This window comes from Anabrus simplex, chromosome 3 (genome assembly GCF_040414725.1).
Source record: "Anabrus simplex isolate iqAnaSimp1 chromosome 3, ASM4041472v1, whole genome shotgun sequence".
NCBI classification, from domain to species: domain Eukaryota; kingdom Metazoa; phylum Arthropoda; class Insecta; order Orthoptera; family Tettigoniidae; genus Anabrus; species Anabrus simplex.
Window position 1 is genome coordinate 202724732 of NC_090267.1, and position 22122 is coordinate 202746853.

The 22122-nt window shown below is 40.5% G+C and overlaps 1 protein-coding gene across 1 annotated transcript in view; it reads right to left on the reverse strand.

The window, feature by feature from the left end:
• LOC136866744 (tyrosine-protein phosphatase non-receptor type 13) overlaps positions 1 to 22122 on the reverse strand; it is a 179957-nt gene that overhangs the window by 96026 nt on the left and 61809 nt on the right. The window contains exon 7 of the mRNA XM_068226831.1: positions 5826 to 5964. Within this exon, the coding sequence (XP_068082932.1) occupies positions 5826 to 5964 (139 nt within the window). The remainder of the gene's footprint in view (positions 1 to 5825; positions 5965 to 22122) is intronic.

Below are 22122 nucleotides of genomic sequence, written 5' to 3' on the forward strand. Positions count from 1 at the left end.
AGGTCTCCCATACATGCACCAAAAGCGGGCGTGAGAACAGCGCGACTATAGCGCCAAATCGGTCTGGCCCCGCAACATGAGGAGGCAGTTGAAGGAAGGGATAAGACAGTGTGTGTCAATCAACGAGCTGTTACGGTGCACTGTGGTGGTGTTCTTTATTACAACATGGCCCGGAGACAACATTTGGATGACTTCATACGGGGAAGAATCATCGGGAAACTGGAAGAAGGATGAAGTGTGACGAGTATAGTCGAGGAGTTTAGTATTGCTCATAGCATTGTTTCACATGCATGGGAAGCGTTCTGAACCACCGACAATGCTGCCCGAAGGAGGGCAGGTGATCGAACGTGGTCAACTACAGCAGCAGATGACCACTACACTGTGCAGTAGACGAGACGGGATCCACATCCACATAAAACAGTGGATGCAATTGAAACCACATTTAACAAGACTGCAAGGCATACAATCTCACGCTCCACACTGACATGGTTACTGCATGGGGATGGTCTGTTTGCCCTATGACCATTACGTTGTGTTATGTTGACACCCACACATCGGCAGTGCCATCTGCGATGGTGCCAAGAGCATCAGGACGGGACTGACGAGGAGATTCAGTCTGAGTAGTGACTCAAGATGAGTCACACATGAGGAACACTGTCAGACATGATTGTTTTAGTGGTCCAAGTGTTTAGTGTGGGGAGGCTTAATGTTGCATGGGCATACTGACCTCCAAATCTTTGAATGTGGTGCATTAATTCGTCAACATTATTTTGACAGTGTACTCCTTCCCCATGTGCATCTTTTCAGGGGTGCATTCAGTCCTGACTTCATTGTTATGGATGACAATGAGTGACTGCATCGAACAGAGCAAAACTTAGCCAACAGACACTACACGCAAAACAAGCCCAACGGGACCAGCGGGAAGACTACACATTATTATCGAAAGATAACACTATCTTCCTACCAAACTTCAACTATGGTTGAAAGGAGTTTACTCCTGTCCAAATAGAAACTAAAATCCACAAGAACTTAAGTAAACAGCATTAATTTTACACATATACTGAACCAGGAATGCTGATACAGCACCCCATCTTGAAATATTTAAAGTTTAAAATACCTGCTCCAGCGAGATTAGCCGACTGTAGCTGGTGAACAAGGAGCGAAATCAGTGTTCGTCGGTCAAGGACAGGTCATATAGAATATTGTATGGTTCCATGCCTGATAACTCAATAAATAAAATTAGCATCACAATTTGGACTACATCACCGTGTAGCCAATGCTAAACCATGCATAATTACCAAGTCTTGAGCAAATCCATGGAAAATTGAGCAAGTTTTTGCAAGCTGAAGTTACAGAGAAATCTCGTGACGCGACCTGATGATTTCATATAAATTGAGAACCAGGCGACATGACAGACAGTGTGTGTGATTCCACAGCCTAGCCATGCTGGGTGACTGTAGGACAGTCGACGATGGCATTCTACCAGTATGTTGTTATGAACTTAAACAGAAATCGGTTCATATTCCGAGTAGTGTATGTCGGACTTGCATTTTTCAAGTCGTATTAGATCCGTGTAATTGAACTTAGATTTTGGAACTGTGAATTCAAACTTGGTTGAATGTCGAGTGCTTACCTTAGGACTTGTACTTTCAAGTGTAATTCAAATTCCTTCTTTCTTTCTTCAAGTAGAGATGTTACTCATTCTTTAAGACAGTGCATAAGACTAGGAGTTCATAAATACATCTCGAAAGCTGATTAACATTTATTCTACATTAGACTTGAATGGACTTAACCAAGTAGCTTCAGTGAAGAGAAATTACTTTTTCGTACAAGTGGTTGAAGGTCGTGACAATACTATGTGTAGTATAAGACATAACAAAGTGGTCTCAGTGAACAAAGCTTTATTTGCCTTCGTAATTAAATATCTCATATTACCATGTGTGAACATAACTATATTTACATTCTGTAAATATCAAGTGTCATGTTACAATAACGTGATAACGGAACTAAATTCATACTTCTGTACTTAACATGTTGTAGTCTCACCAACTTGTAGATAATTCTAACAATAGTAGGACGTAATACAACTTCTTACACATTTGTGTCCTCTTAATTCATGTACTGTGAAACGCAGAAGTGAATCATTACTTTGAATTTATTTAAAGCTGAGCCCATTGAAATTTTCAAAACTGTGCCAATTGAATGATTTATTTTCAAACTGTGCCAAGTGAAATGTTTCTTTTGAAAATCTTCAAAAACTGTGTCAAGTGAATTTTGATTTTGAGTGCGTGTTTGATTCCATTAACATTCGAACCGCATAAAGTGCAGTGATAATAAAGAAATGTTTGTGATAGATTCTGTTGACATTCTACACGGTGTAACTACATTTCTTTACTCCCTTTATGGGAACCCTTCAAACCATTCAATTTAATTTCAAACTGCTCCAATGATCAGTTGAGTGTACACGATCGTATCGAATGAGTGAATCCTGAAACTTAGACTCCTACACTGTCTGCAATCTGCCAGAACTTCCAGAACATCTAGTCATCATGGGAATTCACATGGCCCCATGGTACAAAGAGCTGACCTGTTGTGTGGGGAAGGCCTACCAGCAGCGAGGGACATCGCCTGCCACAACACAACAGACATTCACTCTTCTTTTCCAACCCCGGCTGTATTAAATGTGATATACAACTTGTCTTCTTTTATAAATAAACCGACAGTTCAATTTAAAAGGTTTATTTCAAAACCTCTCTCTCTGTACGCATTCCAAGCATGGACTGTACACACCTTGCGTAAATCCATGCTCTCCAAGATAACTAAGTACGGGCGTTCCTGGTACAGTACATTCAATCAACCAAAAATATTCATGAAATTACAATGCAATGTTAATGACAATAATATGCTCCTAGAAGAGGAAGAAAAGAAGACAACACTCAGCAAAACTTTTCATTACTGTGCGTTATTCTTCACAGATTAGAACATTACCATGCTTTCATAAGTGTCACCAAACATTTCATCAGTGTTGAACTTATTTTAAACAATTTTAAGTCACCTAATGTTTTATTGTCTGAGTCAGTTTTGGTACTGCACACTTATTAGCTGAATATGTCCCACAAATAGGAACCAAACATGTACCAATTAGATGTTCAGCTACATCCAAATAGACAATAAGCTAAGTTTATGTAGTCACAGATTAGGCATTAAAATGTATTGGAAGGTGGAAATCATCTCTTAAAACCAAAGTTGGTAATCATAATTCTGGATCATTTTCCCTTCTCCTGGAAGGCATTCTTCCCTACTATCACTGTCAGAAGATTCACCAACCTCTCCTCCATCAGTATCAAAATCAACAAATGGACTCTATTTCTAAAAGCATAAGAATATCATCTGGGCACATGTTACAATCATAAGTGGTAGCCAGGTTTGGAAACACTATTTGTTTTCATAAAGTAACAGTACAAAAACATGTATTTTACATGCTGTATGTGTGTAGGAAAGTAACTGAGTTGTTTGAAGGATAGCCACCAAATTTCAGAAGCACATACAAATGTTTCAAGATAGATCGAATATATATGATCATAGCACTGACAGTGCAAAGATCAGATAGAGTGAACTCAACTGCGGCACTAGCGGACCACGTCACAGAGATGATTGAGTATACTCGACCGCAGCAATGAAGGAGTTAATATCACTCAAAGAATCTGTGCAGTTTAAAAGACCATGCACGGGGTTCTGGCAAGAGGAATAGCAGCACGAGTTATTGAGGATTAATGAAGCAAGCGCTCAAAATGGCTGGTATGTGGGTTGTTCTCAATTGCATTAAAGACACCTTCATTGTTAACACCAGATGTTACTGGAGCATCTCAAAACAGTCCCTTCCAATGGACATAGTTTCATACAGGTGCCTTTCAACCTTTTGAAACATATTTGCAATCGGTAGTTTTCACCCAGCAAATCGTTCTTGTTATAAGTGTCGTGCTTCCCATGCATTACATCTTGCTTTTCTGTAGAGTAGTATCATATCCATGAATGCATCAACTGAATACATAGTGGTTGTCTATACAAGAACTATGATTTGAATTTGCACCTAGGATTTCCTTGCTGCAGTCACCACAGTGTTTTGAAGAATCATGCCTCTCTGAGTCCGGCTCCATGGTTAAATGGTTAGCGTGCTGGCCTTTGGTCACAGGGGTCCTGGGTTTGATTCCCGGCAGGGTCGGGAATTTTAACCATCATTGGTTAATTTCGCTGGCATGGGGGCTGGGTGTATGTGTCGTCTTCATCATCATTTCAACCTCATCACGACGTGCAGGTTGCCTATGGGCGTAAACTCAAAAGACCTGCACCTGGAGAGTCGAACATGTCCTCGGACACTCCCGGCACTAACAGCCATACGCCATTATTATTATGCCTCTCTGAATCCGAGACAGTTTCGATCATTCTCAACAAGTGGAGTATGTAATCCTTTCTTCGTTCAATGTGTCCTGCATAATGCCATCAATGGTATATATAATGTGTTTGTCGCAGTTGGTGTTTACATGGCAATATCTATTATATCTACTTTATTCATGACACTATCCTCCACCACAATTACACGCAGTTACCTCACATGGCAGATGCCGCCCACCCTCATCGGAGGGTCTGCCTTACAAGGGCTGCACTCCGCTAGAAATAGCCACACGAAATTATTATTATCTACTTTATTTATTTTATATTGATTATCTGAGACTTCAGGAAAGTCAAATCTTCATAAAGAATGCCTACCAGAATGCAAAATAACAATAAATAAGGCAAGAGTGAAGGAAGGTGTGAGAAGCTCTGAGAAGCTAGATCACATAATTCCACACAGCTACTTGAAGCATACAGCTTTGTGCATTATAACTCTGCATTCACCAGGAGACCGAAGTTCTCAGTTTGCAAATTTACTTATGTGTTAAAACCTTATGGCTTGGTTTTAAGCCTTTATTGAAAGATCTAACAGTGGTAATTACATGGCATAAGCCATCATATCTGGTGTATACCATTTACATGCCATAGTTTATATACTAATTTGAAAAATCTGTTTCTATCAAGTTTGATGTGACAAGACTGTACAATATGGCAGGGAATAGACATGTCTGTTATTAGTTGTAAAATATCACATCATCTATGATACAGCTCCACTCTTTCGACTCAAAAGAAAATAGCCTCTTGGACCAATCAGGTACGCATTTCTCCAGTGACAGTTATAGGGATGGATATAGTTTGTACTGTTCCACAACATTTCATGAAAATGATTAAAAAGTGGATTCTGCACTACATAAAAGGATACAGAGTTTTTAAAATGAGCCTTAATCACTGCCTCCTGTACAGTTTTTGCATTGTACATCCAAACCTATGTCAGGCTACGTGTACATAAAATTACTGTAAGATGTTGCATAAGATACAACTAAAATACACTTAATTCCTAGCAGGTTGCATATGTTCAAGAAACAACAGATACAGTTGATTCACCCTGTGTATTGTACATATTGTTTAACTTGCTTATTAAAGTTCAGAATTAACATTATATTCACTGTTTTTCTCTCATAACTCAATTCTTATATTGAAATTGCAGTGTTTTATTCAGCATAAAATCTTGTCGCTACCACCAGGTAATGAAAAATCATATACCAGAATCCAATATTGTGACCATGAGTAGGTTAATTTTTTCCTAAAGTCTCTACTTAAAGTCCAAGTATCTCAGAAATTAAGAGGTATATGAACAGTTGATGCAGTTTGCAAGAATATGCATGCATGGTACCGTTAGCACTTTTCTAAATCACTGACCAGATAGTTGGTACCTGATCTGAGTAGTCCCCAAATTCTGCCTGTAGGGCCAATCCTCCAAGAACTAGGTGTTGCTCCTTGCTGCACAGAACCTGCTGCTCTAGAAGACTCTTCCGCAGCTGAAGATACAGGAGGTGTTTGGTGCTCCAGTTACTGCAACATATAATTCTCGTAAGTACACGAGAACCAAGAGCATTACCTATTTCAAAACTAATACAAATATTCTCTTCCGCAAAAAGAACACAAAATGTCTGCAAAACCTTTCCACTAACGGAAAAATAATTTACACCACAATCCTGGGGGAAAAAATGCCAACCCAACAAACTCTTTCTTAATAGTATTTAAACTAGGAATATTACCATTCGTAATACTATAAGGCTTGCAGCTGTGTTTTAAACAGTTATTTGAAGAGGTATTTAATGAAGATCTTCATCATGCTGGAAGCCATTGATACTGAGTTGATATTGATCAATCATCAGTGATCTGCATTTAGGGCTGTCACCCAGATGGCAGATTCCCTATGTTTACCTAGACTTTTGATAAATGTTTTCAAAGAACTTGGAAATTTATTGAACATTTCCTTTGATAAATTATTTCACACTCTAATTCCTTTTTCTATAAATGAATGTTTGCCCCAATTTGTTCTCTTGAATTCTAACTTCATCTTCATATTATGACTTTTCCTACTTAGCTTACTAATCTCATTTCATGCCATCTCTCTACTGACTGCTCAGAACAAGCACCTTGTCTCTTTACTCTCTAGTGATGCTCCTCAAGTAAGTTTTGAGGAATCCCAAAATTGAGAAGCTCCTCTCTGCTGTTGCTCTGGTCATGGGTTAGATGGCTCAGATATGGAGCAAATTTAAAATGTTAGTCCATCCGTGGCTGTTGCTGGGTGTTCTATACTGTGCCACTTCAGTGTTCACATAAGTACCATTCAGCTTTAGCTAGATCTTCCTTTGGGTTACCAAGGTCCTCCTTGTAGAACTTCATACATCTAACATTTTCAAAAAGATCATCAGAGATAGGAGGAATGATAAATTGCAGGGACAAAATTATTTTCTTGTAGTCTAGAAATCTTTCTTCCAGAGTTAAGATGAGGTCTTCAGTAATGGCATACAGGTTGAAACATAATAGTAGACTTGTGGGTCTATATTAGAGAAGTTTGATCAATTCTTCTGAAATTTATTGACTTGTGGCATAGTTATTTCAACTCCAAGTTCGGAACCAGTGTTTGCCAATCTTGAAAAATTTATTGAAATTCTGATATGCAGTTTTCTCTGATGGCTTGCAAATATTTTTTTACATGCTTGATTTCACTGAAGCCACTCACTAGGTCAATGTCATTTTTCTGCAGTTGTCTGCAAAGAGTACTGAGGGCACTAACTAGGTCAATGTCTGTTTGGAAAGAGTGTAAGTTATACACAGCAAGCTCCATAACACAAACAGGTAGACCAGGAATGATGCACTATAAATATTGAGTAAAAGAAGTGAAGCTGTGTTAGCTGTATGTGTAGTCCAACTCCACGACAATTTGGGAGAGGGCTGTCCCAAACCCTTGCCTTTAGTATACTCCCAGAAATCATATCAATTCCAGCTGCTTTTCTAATTTTTAACTTTATTACCTTTTTGCAAATATCTTTGTTATCATTGGTAAATTTTAATACTTTGCTAGTATTAGTCACTTCCTCTACCTCAATATTATCTGGTTGTCCAACTATCTTAAAATACCACCATAAATACTAACTCTTAAGAGAATTTGTATTATGGGTCTATGTTTCAATATAATTTAAACCTTGCACTACAATTCAAAATTACATTCAGTCATGTTAAAGTTCTTTCTTTCAGTACATGTTTCAGCTCTACATTGGGCCATCTTCAGCTAACTGAACAATTGACAAAGACATTGTGGCAGCATCAGGAAGAATGAACTCGCCCCACATACAGAACACACCCTTGTGCACGATGCAACATTGCATCAGGGTATAGCTTGGTAAACTAGCGTCATTCGGCTGCGTGGAGTGAGCATGAGCATCACGCCTGTTTGTGTCTTGTTGGTGTAATCAGTGTAACCTATCTCACATGCAAAGGTGTACTAAAACTGTGTGTGGTGTAAATAAATCTTATTATCCATGAGGACTGGTTTATTTATGAACGATGTGGAGCTGTCTACAACCAAGACTCCATAACATCTTAAATACTATTAGAACCTACGAGTACCGGTATATAAAATCTTGGTACTAAAATGATGATGATGAGGAGCCTTGAATGCTCAAAAAGTTCTTAAAAGTGCAATGTTTGCCTTTTATCAAGAGGACTTTTTTATGATAGTTGCACTAAATTGCATTTTTAAGAATGTTTTAAGTGTTCATGACTCATCATCATTTTTGTATCACGATTTTATATAGTTCTAGTAGTATTTAAGATATCCTTGTCAATTGTTCAAGCCAGCTGAGGATTGCCTAATGTAGGGCTGAAACATGTACTGGAAGAAAAAATCTTTCACATGACTGAATTTAATATTCAATTGTAGTGCAATGTTTAAACTGTATTGCAAGGTGGACCTATAATACAAATTCTCTTTAGAGTTATTTATAATTTGAAAGTCAATACAGAACTATCATGAGCTTTATTGTTTGCAATATCTTAACATAGTGCTGACTAAATACTTCTAACTTCTGTAAATCTATATGTAGAAAATGCTCAATTCTGTCTGTCATTCACAGCGATATTGAGAAAAGGAGAAGGTTTCGGCGGCTGAAATTGGTACCAATTATAGATTTCTGTGTCTTCTTTACAAGAAAAATACAATAAACTTCTCATGACCAAGAATTCTCTAATTTTTTAAAGAAAAATTGGTATATGTCAGCAACGTTATTGTCTCATCGCCATGATGATGTAAGTATACAGCTATATCTATCGGCATCAGTTGGAGTTAAGTACATCTTGACTTCCTTTGCATTCCAAGTGGTACAGTTATGGGTTAAACGAATAATGCAATGTCGACCATCATACTCTTTGGTGAAAAATGCTATCGTTCAGCAAAATAAATTAACCATTTTTTTTCCATTCTGGGGTATGAAATCATTATCTCCATGGATAAGCACGTAAGCAGACAGTCTGTGTGTGGTCGTGGTTGTTAAGGCGTTAAATTTATGGTCTGGCACCATTGTTAAATGGTTCAAATCCCACTGGTTGAATTTTTTTTACCATCAGTATGTTAGCCAGAAAGGCGGTGGTATAAAATTTCTAATCACTAAACTGCATGTCAAAAGCTTAGATTAAACTCCAAACATTTTCATAGTGATTGTATCGAGTGAGGGCACGAGGCACTGTAGGGACGCAAAGCCTTGAGCAGACATTTTGGTGCTATTAGACAGGAATAGTCTATGTGTCATTTCACTTCATACCTGACCCTGTATGGATGGTGGTGATTTTTGTTTCAAGAGGAACTACAACTAGGTAATCATCCTCTCTAAACAAATGAAGTGGAAAAGAAATTTAAAATAAAACAAAATTATTTATTCAACGAAGGAATTTGGAAATGAAGTACAAAATAAAACAAAAATTATTGAATTAAGCAGAAAAATTACTAATGAATCGAAAGGAAACATGCATTCCCCGAGTAACAGTAAACTTGTAATTTACATACCCTTGATTAATCCACTATCGCACATAAAGCGGAACATGAAATCAGCAGCAGTCGCATCATCGGCTAATATGCGTTCGAGTGTTTCCTGCAGGCCGAGGATCCGTCTTAGGCCAGAGAGATCAGTGCACTCTGTGAGGATGTCAGCCTCGCTGAAGTCGGCACAACAAGAACACACTGGGGGGTCTTTCCTCTTTAGGAGATAAGAGTGCGTAGATTGTCTATGACCTATCCTCAGCCTACAAAATACTATGGCCTCTCCCCATGAAGGCTGGAAAGAGGACTGCCACACGATGGTTGTCTTCTTAATTGCTCTCAGCTTGTTGGGCATTTGGACAGCTAGCCACTCTGATTCTCAAAGACGCCAAGATAGTTCGACATAGCTGAGAACAAATATCTTTAAAAGGTACATCAATAGGTCTTGGAGGTAAAAGTACCTCTTCCTTTGCAGCTTTATCCGCAAGTTCATTTTCTGCAATCCCAACGTGGCTTGGAAGCCACGCGAAAGTGATTCTGGTGCCAGCATAACTTAACCTAGCTAGAAGGTCATGAATCTGTTGCACTAGTGGGTATTGCGAGAAACAGGTTTCAATAGACTGCAGAAAGCTTAAAGAGTCAGTACACATAAGAAAATGGTTTCTTTCATCACCCAGTGCAAACTGCAGAGCTTATAAGATGGCATAAAGCTCTGCAGTATACACACTACATTGACCAGGAAGTGCGATCTTCATGGTCCTATCATTGGTGACGAAAGAACAACCAACATTTTCTCTGATTTTAGAACCATCCATGAAGATAGGTCTTCCGGCCGGATAATGGTGAACGAAGTCCTGGAAATACCTCTGAAAAACGGAGGAATCTTTGTTCACCTTTGCTTCACTGAGTAGATCTAGACGTATATCCAGTAGTGGAACCAACCACGGAGGTACCTCGCTAAAAGTCTGTTCAAGACAACTACCAATATCTATATTTAATTCACGGCACACGCTTTCAATTCAAAACCCGACCGGCCGTGTGGCATTCGGCCGGTCTTGGTACCTCTGGTGGTACTGGGTACTAAAGATGCATTAATAGCTTGGATGTAGTGGCATTTCACGAATTTTGGCAGCGTATGAGAGGAGTATCTGCTGCCTTTTGATTTGTAAAAATTGAACTACTGCTTCAGCGAGTAGGCTGGGAATGGGGTTGGTACAGAAAGCTCCCGTTGCCAGCCTAACTCCACTATGGTGAACACTGTTTAAAAGACTCAGCGTAGACTTTGATGCTGAGGCATAAGCCACACTACCATAGTCCATTTGGGAGAGAACCGCTGCAGTGTAGAATTGTAGCAGCACCGCATGGTCAGCCCCCACGAAGGGCCGCTGAGAAACTTAAGCATGTTAAGCCTCTTCATGCAGGCAACCTTCAACTGACAGATGTGGGGCTGCCACGTTAGTCTCTTATCGAAATGGAGACCCAGGAATCTGCAGGTGTCTACCACTGGTAAGACACTGTTTTGCAAGCAGTGCTCTGGTTCCTGATGCACAAGCCGACGTCGACAGAAGTGTATAACTGAGGTTTTCGCTGCTGAAAATCGAAAACCATGTTGCAGGGCCCATCTGTTGCCTCTGTTAACAGCTTGCTGTAGCTGTCTCTCAGCAAACACCACCCTTTCAGAGCTGTAATGTAGAGCTAAATCGTCTACATACAGTGATGGAATGACTGCCAGCCCAGCAGCGGCAACTATGCCATTGATGGAAATTCACAATGAAGTATTTATTTATTTTCCACCTAGTCGATACAATGATTGCCTAAGGCAATTTTTATTGGTCAAAAGTGGTACATGTTTCGTATATTATCAACATCTTCAGCCACATAACACTGTTTAGATGAAAAATATAAAATTGACAAAGTAATGCTTTAGAGGAAGTGTCCTTGAAATTAACATAAGATTGACAAGATTGTCAATGTCCTTGAAATTAACATAAGATTGACAAGATTGTCAATCTTGTCAATCTTATGTTAATTTCAAGGACACTTCCTCTAAAGCATTACTTTGTCAATTTTATATTTTTCATCTAAACAGTGTTATGTGGCTGAAGATGTTGATAATATACGAAACATGTACCACTTTTGACCAATAAAAATTGCCTTAGGCAATCATTGTATCGACTAGGTGGAAAATAAATAAATACTTCATTGTGAATCTATTGAAGTGCGATACGGACCATGAAGCTGATTTTATGTAATTGATGGAAATTGCGAACAGCATGACACTCGGTATACATCCCTGAGGAACTCCGCATTCCTGAACGTAATATTGAGAAAATTCATTCCCTACTTGGACTCGGAAGAACAGGAGGGACATGAAATTCTCAATAAACATTGGCAAATTTCCCCAAAATCCCCACTGGTGTATTATGGAGAGAATCCCATATCACCACGTAGTAGCGTAAGCTTTCTCTAGGTCAAAAAACACGGCAACTAGTGTTCCTTCTGAAGAAAAGCCTCCTGAATGGCGCTCTCCAGTCTGACCAGATGATCAGTAGCAGACCAATGAAAGCGAAAACCACACTGGTAGTTAGACAAGAGGCCTTCCTTTTCCATGTACCACACAAGATGCCGGTTAACCATCCTTTAAATAGCTTACAAAGGCCATTTGTAAGGCATACTGGCCTATAACTATCCAGAAGTTTTGGATCTTTACCTGGCTTGGGAATTGGTATTACAATTCCCTCATGCCATCGAGATAGAAACACTCCCTCATTCTATGTTATGTTGAATAGAATGAGGATATCCTTGAGACATTGGTCACTCAAATGTTAAATCACTTGATTGTGGATTTAGTCGGTCCAGGAGCTGTGTCTCTGCACAGTCCGAGTGCACTCCGCAATTCCCACTCTTTGAAAGGCATGTTATAGGAATGTACACGTTGTGGCGTCTTTGTCAATGTGGGGTGCTAATAAATATTATGTTCATACAAATGGCTAAAAGGACGAAAATCTTAGTATAGATAATGATAGGATGGTCGGCCCTCAACATCAAAGATCGTCAAACGGTAATCATTAGGACACCATAACGCAGGAAGCAAGCAAATGTTATTTCACTGGTGGTGACTTGTCGGACCACGGAAAGGCATGCGCTTGATGCCTCGTTGGGTCAAACCTAGTATATCAGAATTATTATTCATCAATCAGCAGAGTCAGTGGACGCCACGGCGGGCTAACCGAGAGGGCTGTCCGTGGTAAGTACAATGTTCAAAAAAAAAGAGAAGGAAAAGGTAAAGAGTGAGAGAGAACGTACAACGGACCAAATGTAAGAAAGGTGGATTGATTTAAAACAAATTGTATTTAAACTTCAAATGACTAGAATAGGCAGTGTATAACAAACAAAGAATGGGAATTACAAACATTTAGCAAGGGCTCAGCCCGTTTGACAACCAAAATACAATCAATATGAATAATAATTAAGAATTCTTGGGAATAACAATTATGATTTTCAAGAAAAGCCCAAGACCAGAGTTCGACAGAAAAAACCAGAATTAGCACCTATTTAAATATACTACTACTTTTTAAAAAAAAAAACACATTGGTAAAGAATCAAAAAGGGGGGGGTACATTAATATATTTGGAAATAATGATTTAAGGCCACCCTTACAATCTTCATTTGAAACCTAAAAGAGGGCAAGAGAGTTAAAGCACGTCGGGAGGCAAAATTTTTACAACTGAATACCGGAAAAGAAAAAAAGGGAAAGAAAAAGAAACAGAGTGAGAAGGGAAGAAAAAAAGAGGAAAAGGAGGGGGGGGGGAAATCCTTCCAGGCTGCTTAAACGCTATCACGTTGGCAATGTAAGCGACCACTCGGGCCTGTAGAAAAAGTCCAGGATGTGGCAACACTTCTATCACTTGTCCAAGCACAGTTTATTTTGGTGTATGAAATTGATAAAGGTATCAGTCTGAAGGACTCAGTTAGAATGGAGACCATGAAGCCACATCATTGTCATTACTGGCAACGGAGTGCGAATTGCAACTGCATCTAGCTGAGTACAGAGCGGAACTTCATCGCTGAAGATTTCAGAGCAAACTAGGGTACAAATGCCCCCAGTCGCAATGCCATACACAGCTACTCTGTCTTTGGAATGGTTCAGTCTCCATTGTGTCTTCAGCAGACGGTGACTTGGAGACTGAGCCCTCCGTAAATGGTGAGCTCTCTGACTTTCAATGGTGGGCCTTCTTCCTGGGAGAACTGAGTTCCGCTGAAGGGGATCGAACATGAGGCCGTCGAGGCCTCTCGTTCTTTCCCTTATTCTTTGAAGGAGACTGGGCAGATGGTTTGCTGATCTTCTTTGGAGGTGCTGTGATCCCAGATGGGGTTTGAAAATACTTTTCCTCCAACTCCTTGGGGGAGCGTTATGGCTTCCCTTTCTCCTCCTCCTTGACTTGTGCTTTGGTAAGAAGCCTGGAAGAAGGTTTTCCAGCCATATTTGGAGAAGTCATTCCTCCCACACTAGTAGGGTAGGACATCCCAGGTGAAGGTGTCTGGGAAGTGCCCTTTCCAGATGTTTTTGGCAATAATGTGCTTGAATAGGTGGTTTTTTATTAAATTATCCTTGATATCTATGCCTAATAATGTGCTTACCGATGCTTTCATGATGATTTGTTCTTTCTTTTCTTGGTTATTGGTGCTATGAGGAACTGTCTGGTTGCTAGTTGATGGTTTCTTGGGAGTGGTTTTTACAAAACTTGTTGGTGTTATCCGTACTTTTGCTGCCTTCTCAGCAAAGGAAGAGAAGAATTCCGGAGGGACCATTGATTTATATTTCCTCTGGGCATCTGGATAAGATAGTTTATCCAGTGTCTTAATCTCCTGGATCTTTTTTTCTTCCTTGAATGTGGGACAATTCTTGGATCGTGGGGCATGCTCACCTGTGCAGTTTACACACACGGGTGGTGGTATGCATTGTACACCTGTATACGCCTTTTCCACATTCCCCACAAGTTGCTGAGCCCTGGCAGCGCGTTGATGTGTGACCAAACCATTGGCAATTGTAACAGTGCATAGGTGTTGGAAAATAATGTTGAAATGTCAGCGTATACACTGAAACTTTAATTCATTCAGGCAGTGTCATGAAAATTGGCCCGGACATGCCTCTTGAGCCTCTTGATGTCGGAAACTCCCCGACGTGCAAGGTTTCGGATGAGATCATCATCAGAGGCTTTGACTAAGTCCCTGTGAAAGATGACTCCTTTACAGGAGTTCAAAGACTTGTGCTTTTCCACCTTAACAGGTACTGGTCCGAACAATGTAGCTTCCAGTAACCTCTTACTCTGTACAACTGTAGTGGTGTTGATAAGTACGGAGCACTCTCGCAGCTTCTGCATCTCATCAATCTCTCCACCAACAATATCCTCCACAGCATTACTACTTAGATTCGGACCGAGGTCGATAGCTGCAGTCGCTTAAGTGCGGCCAGTATCCAGTAATCGGGAGATAGTGGGTTTGAGCCCCACTGTCGGCAGCCCTGAAGATGGTTTTCCGTGGTTTCCCATTTTCACACCAGGCAAATGCCGGGGCTGTACCTTAATTAAGGCCACGGCTGCTTCCTTCCACTTCCTAGGCATTTCCTATCCCATCATCGCCATAAGACATATCTGTGTCGGTGCGACGTAAAGCAAATAGCACCCAAAAAAAAGAAGAAAAAAAACGGATTTTCTGGGAGGAAGCTCTGTCCATCGACTCCGGAGGCAACCAGGAATCAAGGTAGGGTTTCCTCAGACGTTTCCCCATTGAACAAATTGATGATAATGATGATGATGATAATCATGCTTGTTGCTTGAAAGGGCCTAACATCCATATCATCGGCCCCTAATGGTACGAAATTTAATGACAATTTAAAAGTTCAAAATCATCCACTGACCAGAATAAAAAATGTGATGAATGAATTGATGGATATGAATTTAAAACCATCAGTGGATTCGACCCAAAAACTACCATAAACAATAGGATTACTGACCAAGGGACTGCTTCTAAAGCACAATCCTGCTGAACTGAGGATGCCTGTTGTCTAAAGGGTCCAAAATCCAGGTCAATGGCCCCTCATAATGGTACTTATCACTAGTAAAGTAGAACCATGGTATTTGTCATGTTACGGTACTAATCAAAGGTAGCGTAGACTCACGGTGTTCCACAGATTATGGTTCTACTCACAAGTATTGTACATCACACAGGTAACAGAGACGTATGGAGTTTCTCACATAATGGTGCCACCCATAGTAGTGTTGGCTACTGAATGCATGATTCGAAGCAGTGTATCGATTCATTCAAGTGTCCGAGTGAATCGATTTACAGGAACGGCAAGCTCACGGCACACGATTCAGCTTACTCCAAGCGGACAGTGCTGAGTGGCGCACTCATTGGGCGTTGACGGGGAGCCGAGCTTCCGCTGCAGCGAGACAGTGAATTATGGTACACTGAAAGAATCGTGAACGAGCGCGGCTCAGTGAGACACAAGATACACACGGCTCCTTATCGGCTCACTAGACACTGGCTGGGAGCCGAGCTTCCTCTGCAGCGAGACAGTGAATCATGGTACACTGAAAGAATCGTGAACGAGCGCGGCTCAGTGAGACACAAGATACACATGGCTCCTTATCGGCTCACTGGACACTGGCGGAGAGCCGAGCTTCCGCTGCAGCGAGACATACAGTGAGCCATGGCACACCGAAAGAATCGTATGCTGTAATGGACTCTCGAGCTCAGTTCATTTGAAATAATTGCATTCACTGTGCTCTTCTTACCGGGAGGTTTAAATAATAAATGGATTTATTTGCAGTGTTAAAAAGGTAGTCAAAACATAATTCTGAAGTAGCTAGTAAGTAGGTAGGCTATTAGGTTATACTATTTATTAGTTTAATGAATCTTAGTATTATAACTTAGTTGACATTTGACAATTAAACTTGACTCTAGCCTGCCCTAGACTATGAGTCATGCTCATGACCAATCAAAAGTACCTGTTTTATAATGGGAAGAACGGCTCAGTATTCTCTCAGTTCATATGTCACATCGCTGCAAAAGACTTCAATCATATGTGGACAGACGCAATAACTTAACCAACAGTATGTTGAATCAGAAAACCAGCGGGCTACTGTACATCTAGGGTAGCCTATACAAAATATGACGATTTAAAAAAATCCTCAGCTGATAGAAAAATACATATTTTCAAAAATGACTGAGCGAGTTGTCGAGCGGTTAGTATCACATAGCTATGCGCTTGCATTTGGGGGATGGTGGGTTTGAATCCCACCGTCGGCAGCCGTTAAGATGGTTTTCCGTAGTTTCCCCATTTTCACACCAGGAAATGCTGCGACTGTACCTTAATTCAGGCCATGGCTGCTACCTTCCTAATCCTAACCTTTCCCACCCTGCGGTCACCGGAAACCTTCGATGTATCAGAGTGACTAGCATTTTTTCTAAGAAAGGAGTTCATAGTATGAAGACCAGATGGCAGCTGCGAGCACTGAATGCTGTTGCTGCGCTGTCTTACCAGCATATACTACACAGATGCGGTAGGAGTGGTGACTAATGTGCCATGAATCGGATCACTGTATAGATTCAGTAACGTGAACAGAATCAAATGAATCGATTCAGTAAAATGAATCGAATGTCCCATCACTAACTCATAGGTAACACAAGCCCATGGTGTTCCTCGCCTAGGTGTACTAATCACGGGCGCCGGTATTCCCGTGGTGTTCCTCATATATGGGTACTGATCACAGGCAACGCAGACCCATGGTGTCGCTCATATAGTGCTACTAATCACAGGCAACACCCAGACCTGTGGTGTTTCTCACAATGGTACTAATCACGGGTACTGCAAACCCACAGTAAACTACTCTCTGCTGCTACTAATAACAAACCTATTGTGTACCTAACATAGTGGTACTACTTGCAAGTAAAGGCGATCCATGATCTTCCCCACGTGATGGTACTTATCACAGGTAGTTTCATGGTTATAATACAATAATCCCTTGGTTGCTCCTTTTAGTCACCTCTTACGACAGGCAGAGAATACCATGGGTATATTCTTCGTCTGCGTCCCCCACCCACAGAGGTTTGACAGACAGGAAAAAAAAAAAAAAAAAGAAGGGGTCCGTCACTTTGAAAAATGAAGTAACGGATGTTGAAAGGCAAGGGCCACGAAGGGAATGAAAATGAAAGACTCCCTTGGCCTCAAATGCTCTAATACTGTTGTGGTCGGAAAAGAACAAGAGTTGACCAAGGGAGGTCGGACAGGATAGATGGAGTTAGGAGCCTGGCACAAGTAAGTGGAAGCAATGCCAGGACTCAACTAAGGGCCCTGTGGTCGCCAAACCATTCTCCCAAGCTGAGATCCCTTGGGGCACCATGGATGTATTCTTAGTTTGCACCCCCCACCCACAGGGGGTATTGAACAAATCATCGGATTGGTTGAAACGTTTAAGTTTCTTTGCTGTACAATTTAAAGACTCAGTTTTAAGGCCTGCAGCCTTCAATGAAATAAAATCAAAATCAGAAACCATGCATAGTCCCACAAGTACCCAGGATATAAGAGGTCGACCTTTGACAGAGCCCTGACGTACCAAAGGCAAGGCTATATACTCCAGAAGGCATCCAGTATCTGGAGGGGGTCGCTAAGAACTACTCTCCAATAGCCATGCATCACCTCGCCATTACCCGAAACTTAAGATTTGGGAGGGTTGCTAAAAACTACTCTCCCAGTAGCCATGCATCACCTCGCCACGACCTGAAAATTGCGATTTGGGGAGGGGATGTTAAACCTCCAGAGAACTTAACTAGAGGCTGGCTAGAGAGGAAGAGGAAATTTAAGAAGGTAAGAATAGGAGGGTAGAAATAGTACTGAAGAATAAAGTGCACAGACACCTCACACGCAACTCTGGGAACACGTTGTTAGTCTGGCCCTACACCGAGGCCAATCCTGCATGGGTAACCCTGAACTGGCACAGCCCACGGGATCAACAAGCACAGAAGCCCCCATACCGACGTCAACGTTATGCTGTCCCTAGAGGAGGACCCGTATGGATTGGATATACAAGTTGAGGAATAACATCTTAACAAATATTATCTTGGATATGTCATTTTAGGGGTTTCTATGGTAGAGATATGATTCGGCTGAGATGGAATTTCATATGCTTGTTTCTTCCTCAATAAAATGCCCCTCATTTAACGAGGTGAAATTGTCATTTTGTTGTACATAACAACATTAACGTCATCTATAGGCATAAGATTCAACCAATTTCTACACTCTGGTTTGAAGTTTCTTGTGTATCAAAGGCGATAACAATGCTTCTCATTCAGTGCAGTGAGGTTTTCATTTTGGAGCAAGTAGCAACATAAACAACATCTAACGAAATTACGCTGACCCACGTTCTGTTGCCTGCTTTGATGTGTTCGCATTACAGAGACTGATATCAGCAAATGACAATAATTCAATATTCATTACATTTATGCTCTGTGCATTTAAAAGTATGGGTATTAGACACCATATCCATTTGCTTGCACTATAATGACAGTGTTATTGAGTGAATTAGGATTCAGTGATTATTTATCAGGAGATTGTGTTAATTACTTCTTTCACAATGTCTACAGAGAAACATACTTTACACCACTAAATGCTTTTACTTTAAATTGGTGCTTGGAGCTTTAGTTCAACCGACTCTACGTCCACAGAAATAAGTCAGCAGAAATCCATTGGGAGAACATGATGTCCCTGAAGCCATGAGGTCTCACCTGAAAAGAATTTTTGATCGTCAATATTTGTAGGAATTTCATGTTAAGTCAACAAATTTCCAATGAGTCGAACATCCAACGTACTAAAACTCCACGAGGAAGACGAAAATAGGAAACAAAGGCAAAAGTGGCGAAGGTAACATATGGAGTTACAGAGACAAACAACTGAAGCTGAAACAATACATTTGGAGAAAGATTAATTGAGTCAAGTATGATCAGGTACTGTCGGCAGCACTGAAAATGGTTTTTCATTGTTTCCCATGGATTCATACCTGTTTTGATTCCATTCAAATGCCGTATTAAACCTGGAAACTGTAACTTTCATTCATAAGAAATATTAATAGTCCTTTTAGAATTTCCAATTACTTCTCAGATACAGTAGTAATTTAGACTGTCGAAGGCAGGCTTACGTACTAATCCTTGCACAAATCCTTGTCCATTAATTATTCTTGGAATGTCATTTCTGGAACCTGTTTTTGCCATTAAGTACCTATACATACCCTTCCATTTTTCACTAAAATTCACGTGACTGTTATGCTTGTTGCTGTTTGAGTCATCAGTCCATAGACTGGTTTGATGCAGCCTTCCATGCCACCCTATCCTGTGCTAACCTTTTTATCTCTACGTAACTACTGCATCCTACATCTGCTCTAATCTGCTTGTCATATTCAAACCTTTGTCTACCCTTACTGTTCTTACCACCTACACTTCCTTCAAAAACCAACTGAACAAGTCCTGGGTGTCTTAAGAGGTGTCCTATCATTCTATCTCTTCTTCTTGTCAAATTTAGCCAAATCGATCCCCTCTCACCAATTTGATTCAGTAACTCTTCATTCGTGATTCGATCTATCCATCTCACCTTCAGCATTCTTCTGCAACATCACATTTCAAAAGCTTCTATTCTCTTTCTTTCTGAGCTAGTTATCGTTCATGTTTCACTTCCATACAATGCCACTCTCCACACGAAAGTCTTCAAAAACATCTTTCTAATTCTTATATCAATGTTTGAAGTGAGCAAATTTCTTTTCTTAAGAAAGCTCTTCCTTGCTTGTGCTAGTCTGCATTTTATGTTCTCTTTACTTCTGCCATCGTTTGTTACTTTACTACTCAAGTAACAATATTCATCTACTTTCTTTAAGACTTCATTTCCTAATCTAATATTTCCTGCATCACCTGCCTTCGTTGGACTGCACCCCATTAGTTTTGTTTTGGACTTATTTATTTTCATCTTGTACTCCATACCCAAGACTTCATCCATACCATTCAGCAGCTTCTCGAGATCTTCTGCAGTCTCAGATAAAATAACAATATCATCGGCAAATCTCAAGGTTTTGATTTCCTCTCCTTGGACTGTGATTCCCTTTCCTAATTCCTGTTTGATTTCCTTTACTGCCTGTTTTATGTAAACATTGAAGAGGAGGGGGGACAAACTGAGGCTTTGCCTCACTCCTTTCTGGATTGCTGCTTCTTTTTCAAAGCCCTCGGTTCTTATCACTGCAGATGGAATTCAGAAGGAATGTCATCAATTCCAGGTGCCTTGTTCCTACTTAGGTCTCTCACAGCTCTGTCAAACTTCTCTGACCTCATAATTGGGTCTCCCATTTCATCAGCATCAACAGCCTCTTCTTGTTCCAGAACTAAATTATCTACATCTGTTATTCTTAGCAAACTATTTTGCAAATTATAATTAAATTAAATTTGCCTGGCATGAAAATGGGAAACCGTGAAAAACCATTTTCAGAGCTGCCGACAGTACCTGATCATCTCCTGCATGTAAGCTGATAGTTACGTGATCTGAACTGCAAGGCCAATTTTAATTAGTGGTATAGCAATATTAAGGGGACTAACATTACTGTACAGCCATCCTGGAAGTGGTTTTCTGTGGTTTCCCCACTTCTCCTCCAAGGAAATGCTGGGATGGTACCTAACTTAAGGCCACGGCCGCTTCCTTCCCTCTTCCTTGTCTATCCCTTCCAATCTTCCCATCCCCCCACAAGGCCCCTGTTCAGCATAGCAGGTGAGGCTGCCTGGGCGAGGTACAGGCCATCCTCCCCAGTTTTATCCCCCGACCCAGAGTCTAAAGCTCCAGGACACTGCCCTTGTGGCAGTAGAGGTGGGATCCCTCGCCGAGTCTGAGGGAAAAACCGACCCTGGAGGGTAAACCGATTACGAATGAACGGACATTACTGTAGCTGGAGAGGGAAACTGTATAGAATAAAAGTTGTGCAAAATATAACTTTTAATCTATTATGTTTCATGTCCTTTTACTGTAAGATGAGTAATAATGAAGTTATGGTGTCATTACTACATTTTTCACAAGCTTTTACATACTTCGAGAAAAATTAGTTGTAGCAGTACATAACAATTATGGAACACCTATTTTTCAATCTTTCATGCCTGATACAGTTACTATATGAGTTATCACAATGGAGATAATCACGAAGTTCGGTTTTCATTACCAAGTCCACCAACAGCAAGTAATGCTGATGTAGAAATATTGTTCAGTTGTGATGGTAACGAACCTACTGGTGATGGTGAGTATGATGGTGATTGTGATTTTTATAAGCAGGAAAGTATGCAGTCATAAGGCCCTATTAATCAGTGAGATAATAAAGATCACTATCAAAATGAGTAATTGTGAAGGAACAATGACTCAAAGAATAGGGGTAAACGGAATCATAAAACAGGGGGTTGGTAGTCTAGGCCTCGAATGCTTCAATATGCGGTGGCCTACAATACCCTGAGTCCATAAAACTTATCAACAATAACATTACACTGACTACTGTTGTTAGTTGAGGTGTGCTCTCCATCTCTTCTGCTGCCAGTCATTTCTACTAGATGGCAATACAGCTGCCACTATCCTTTAACAACTTTATCTATCTTCAAAAGTAATGTAA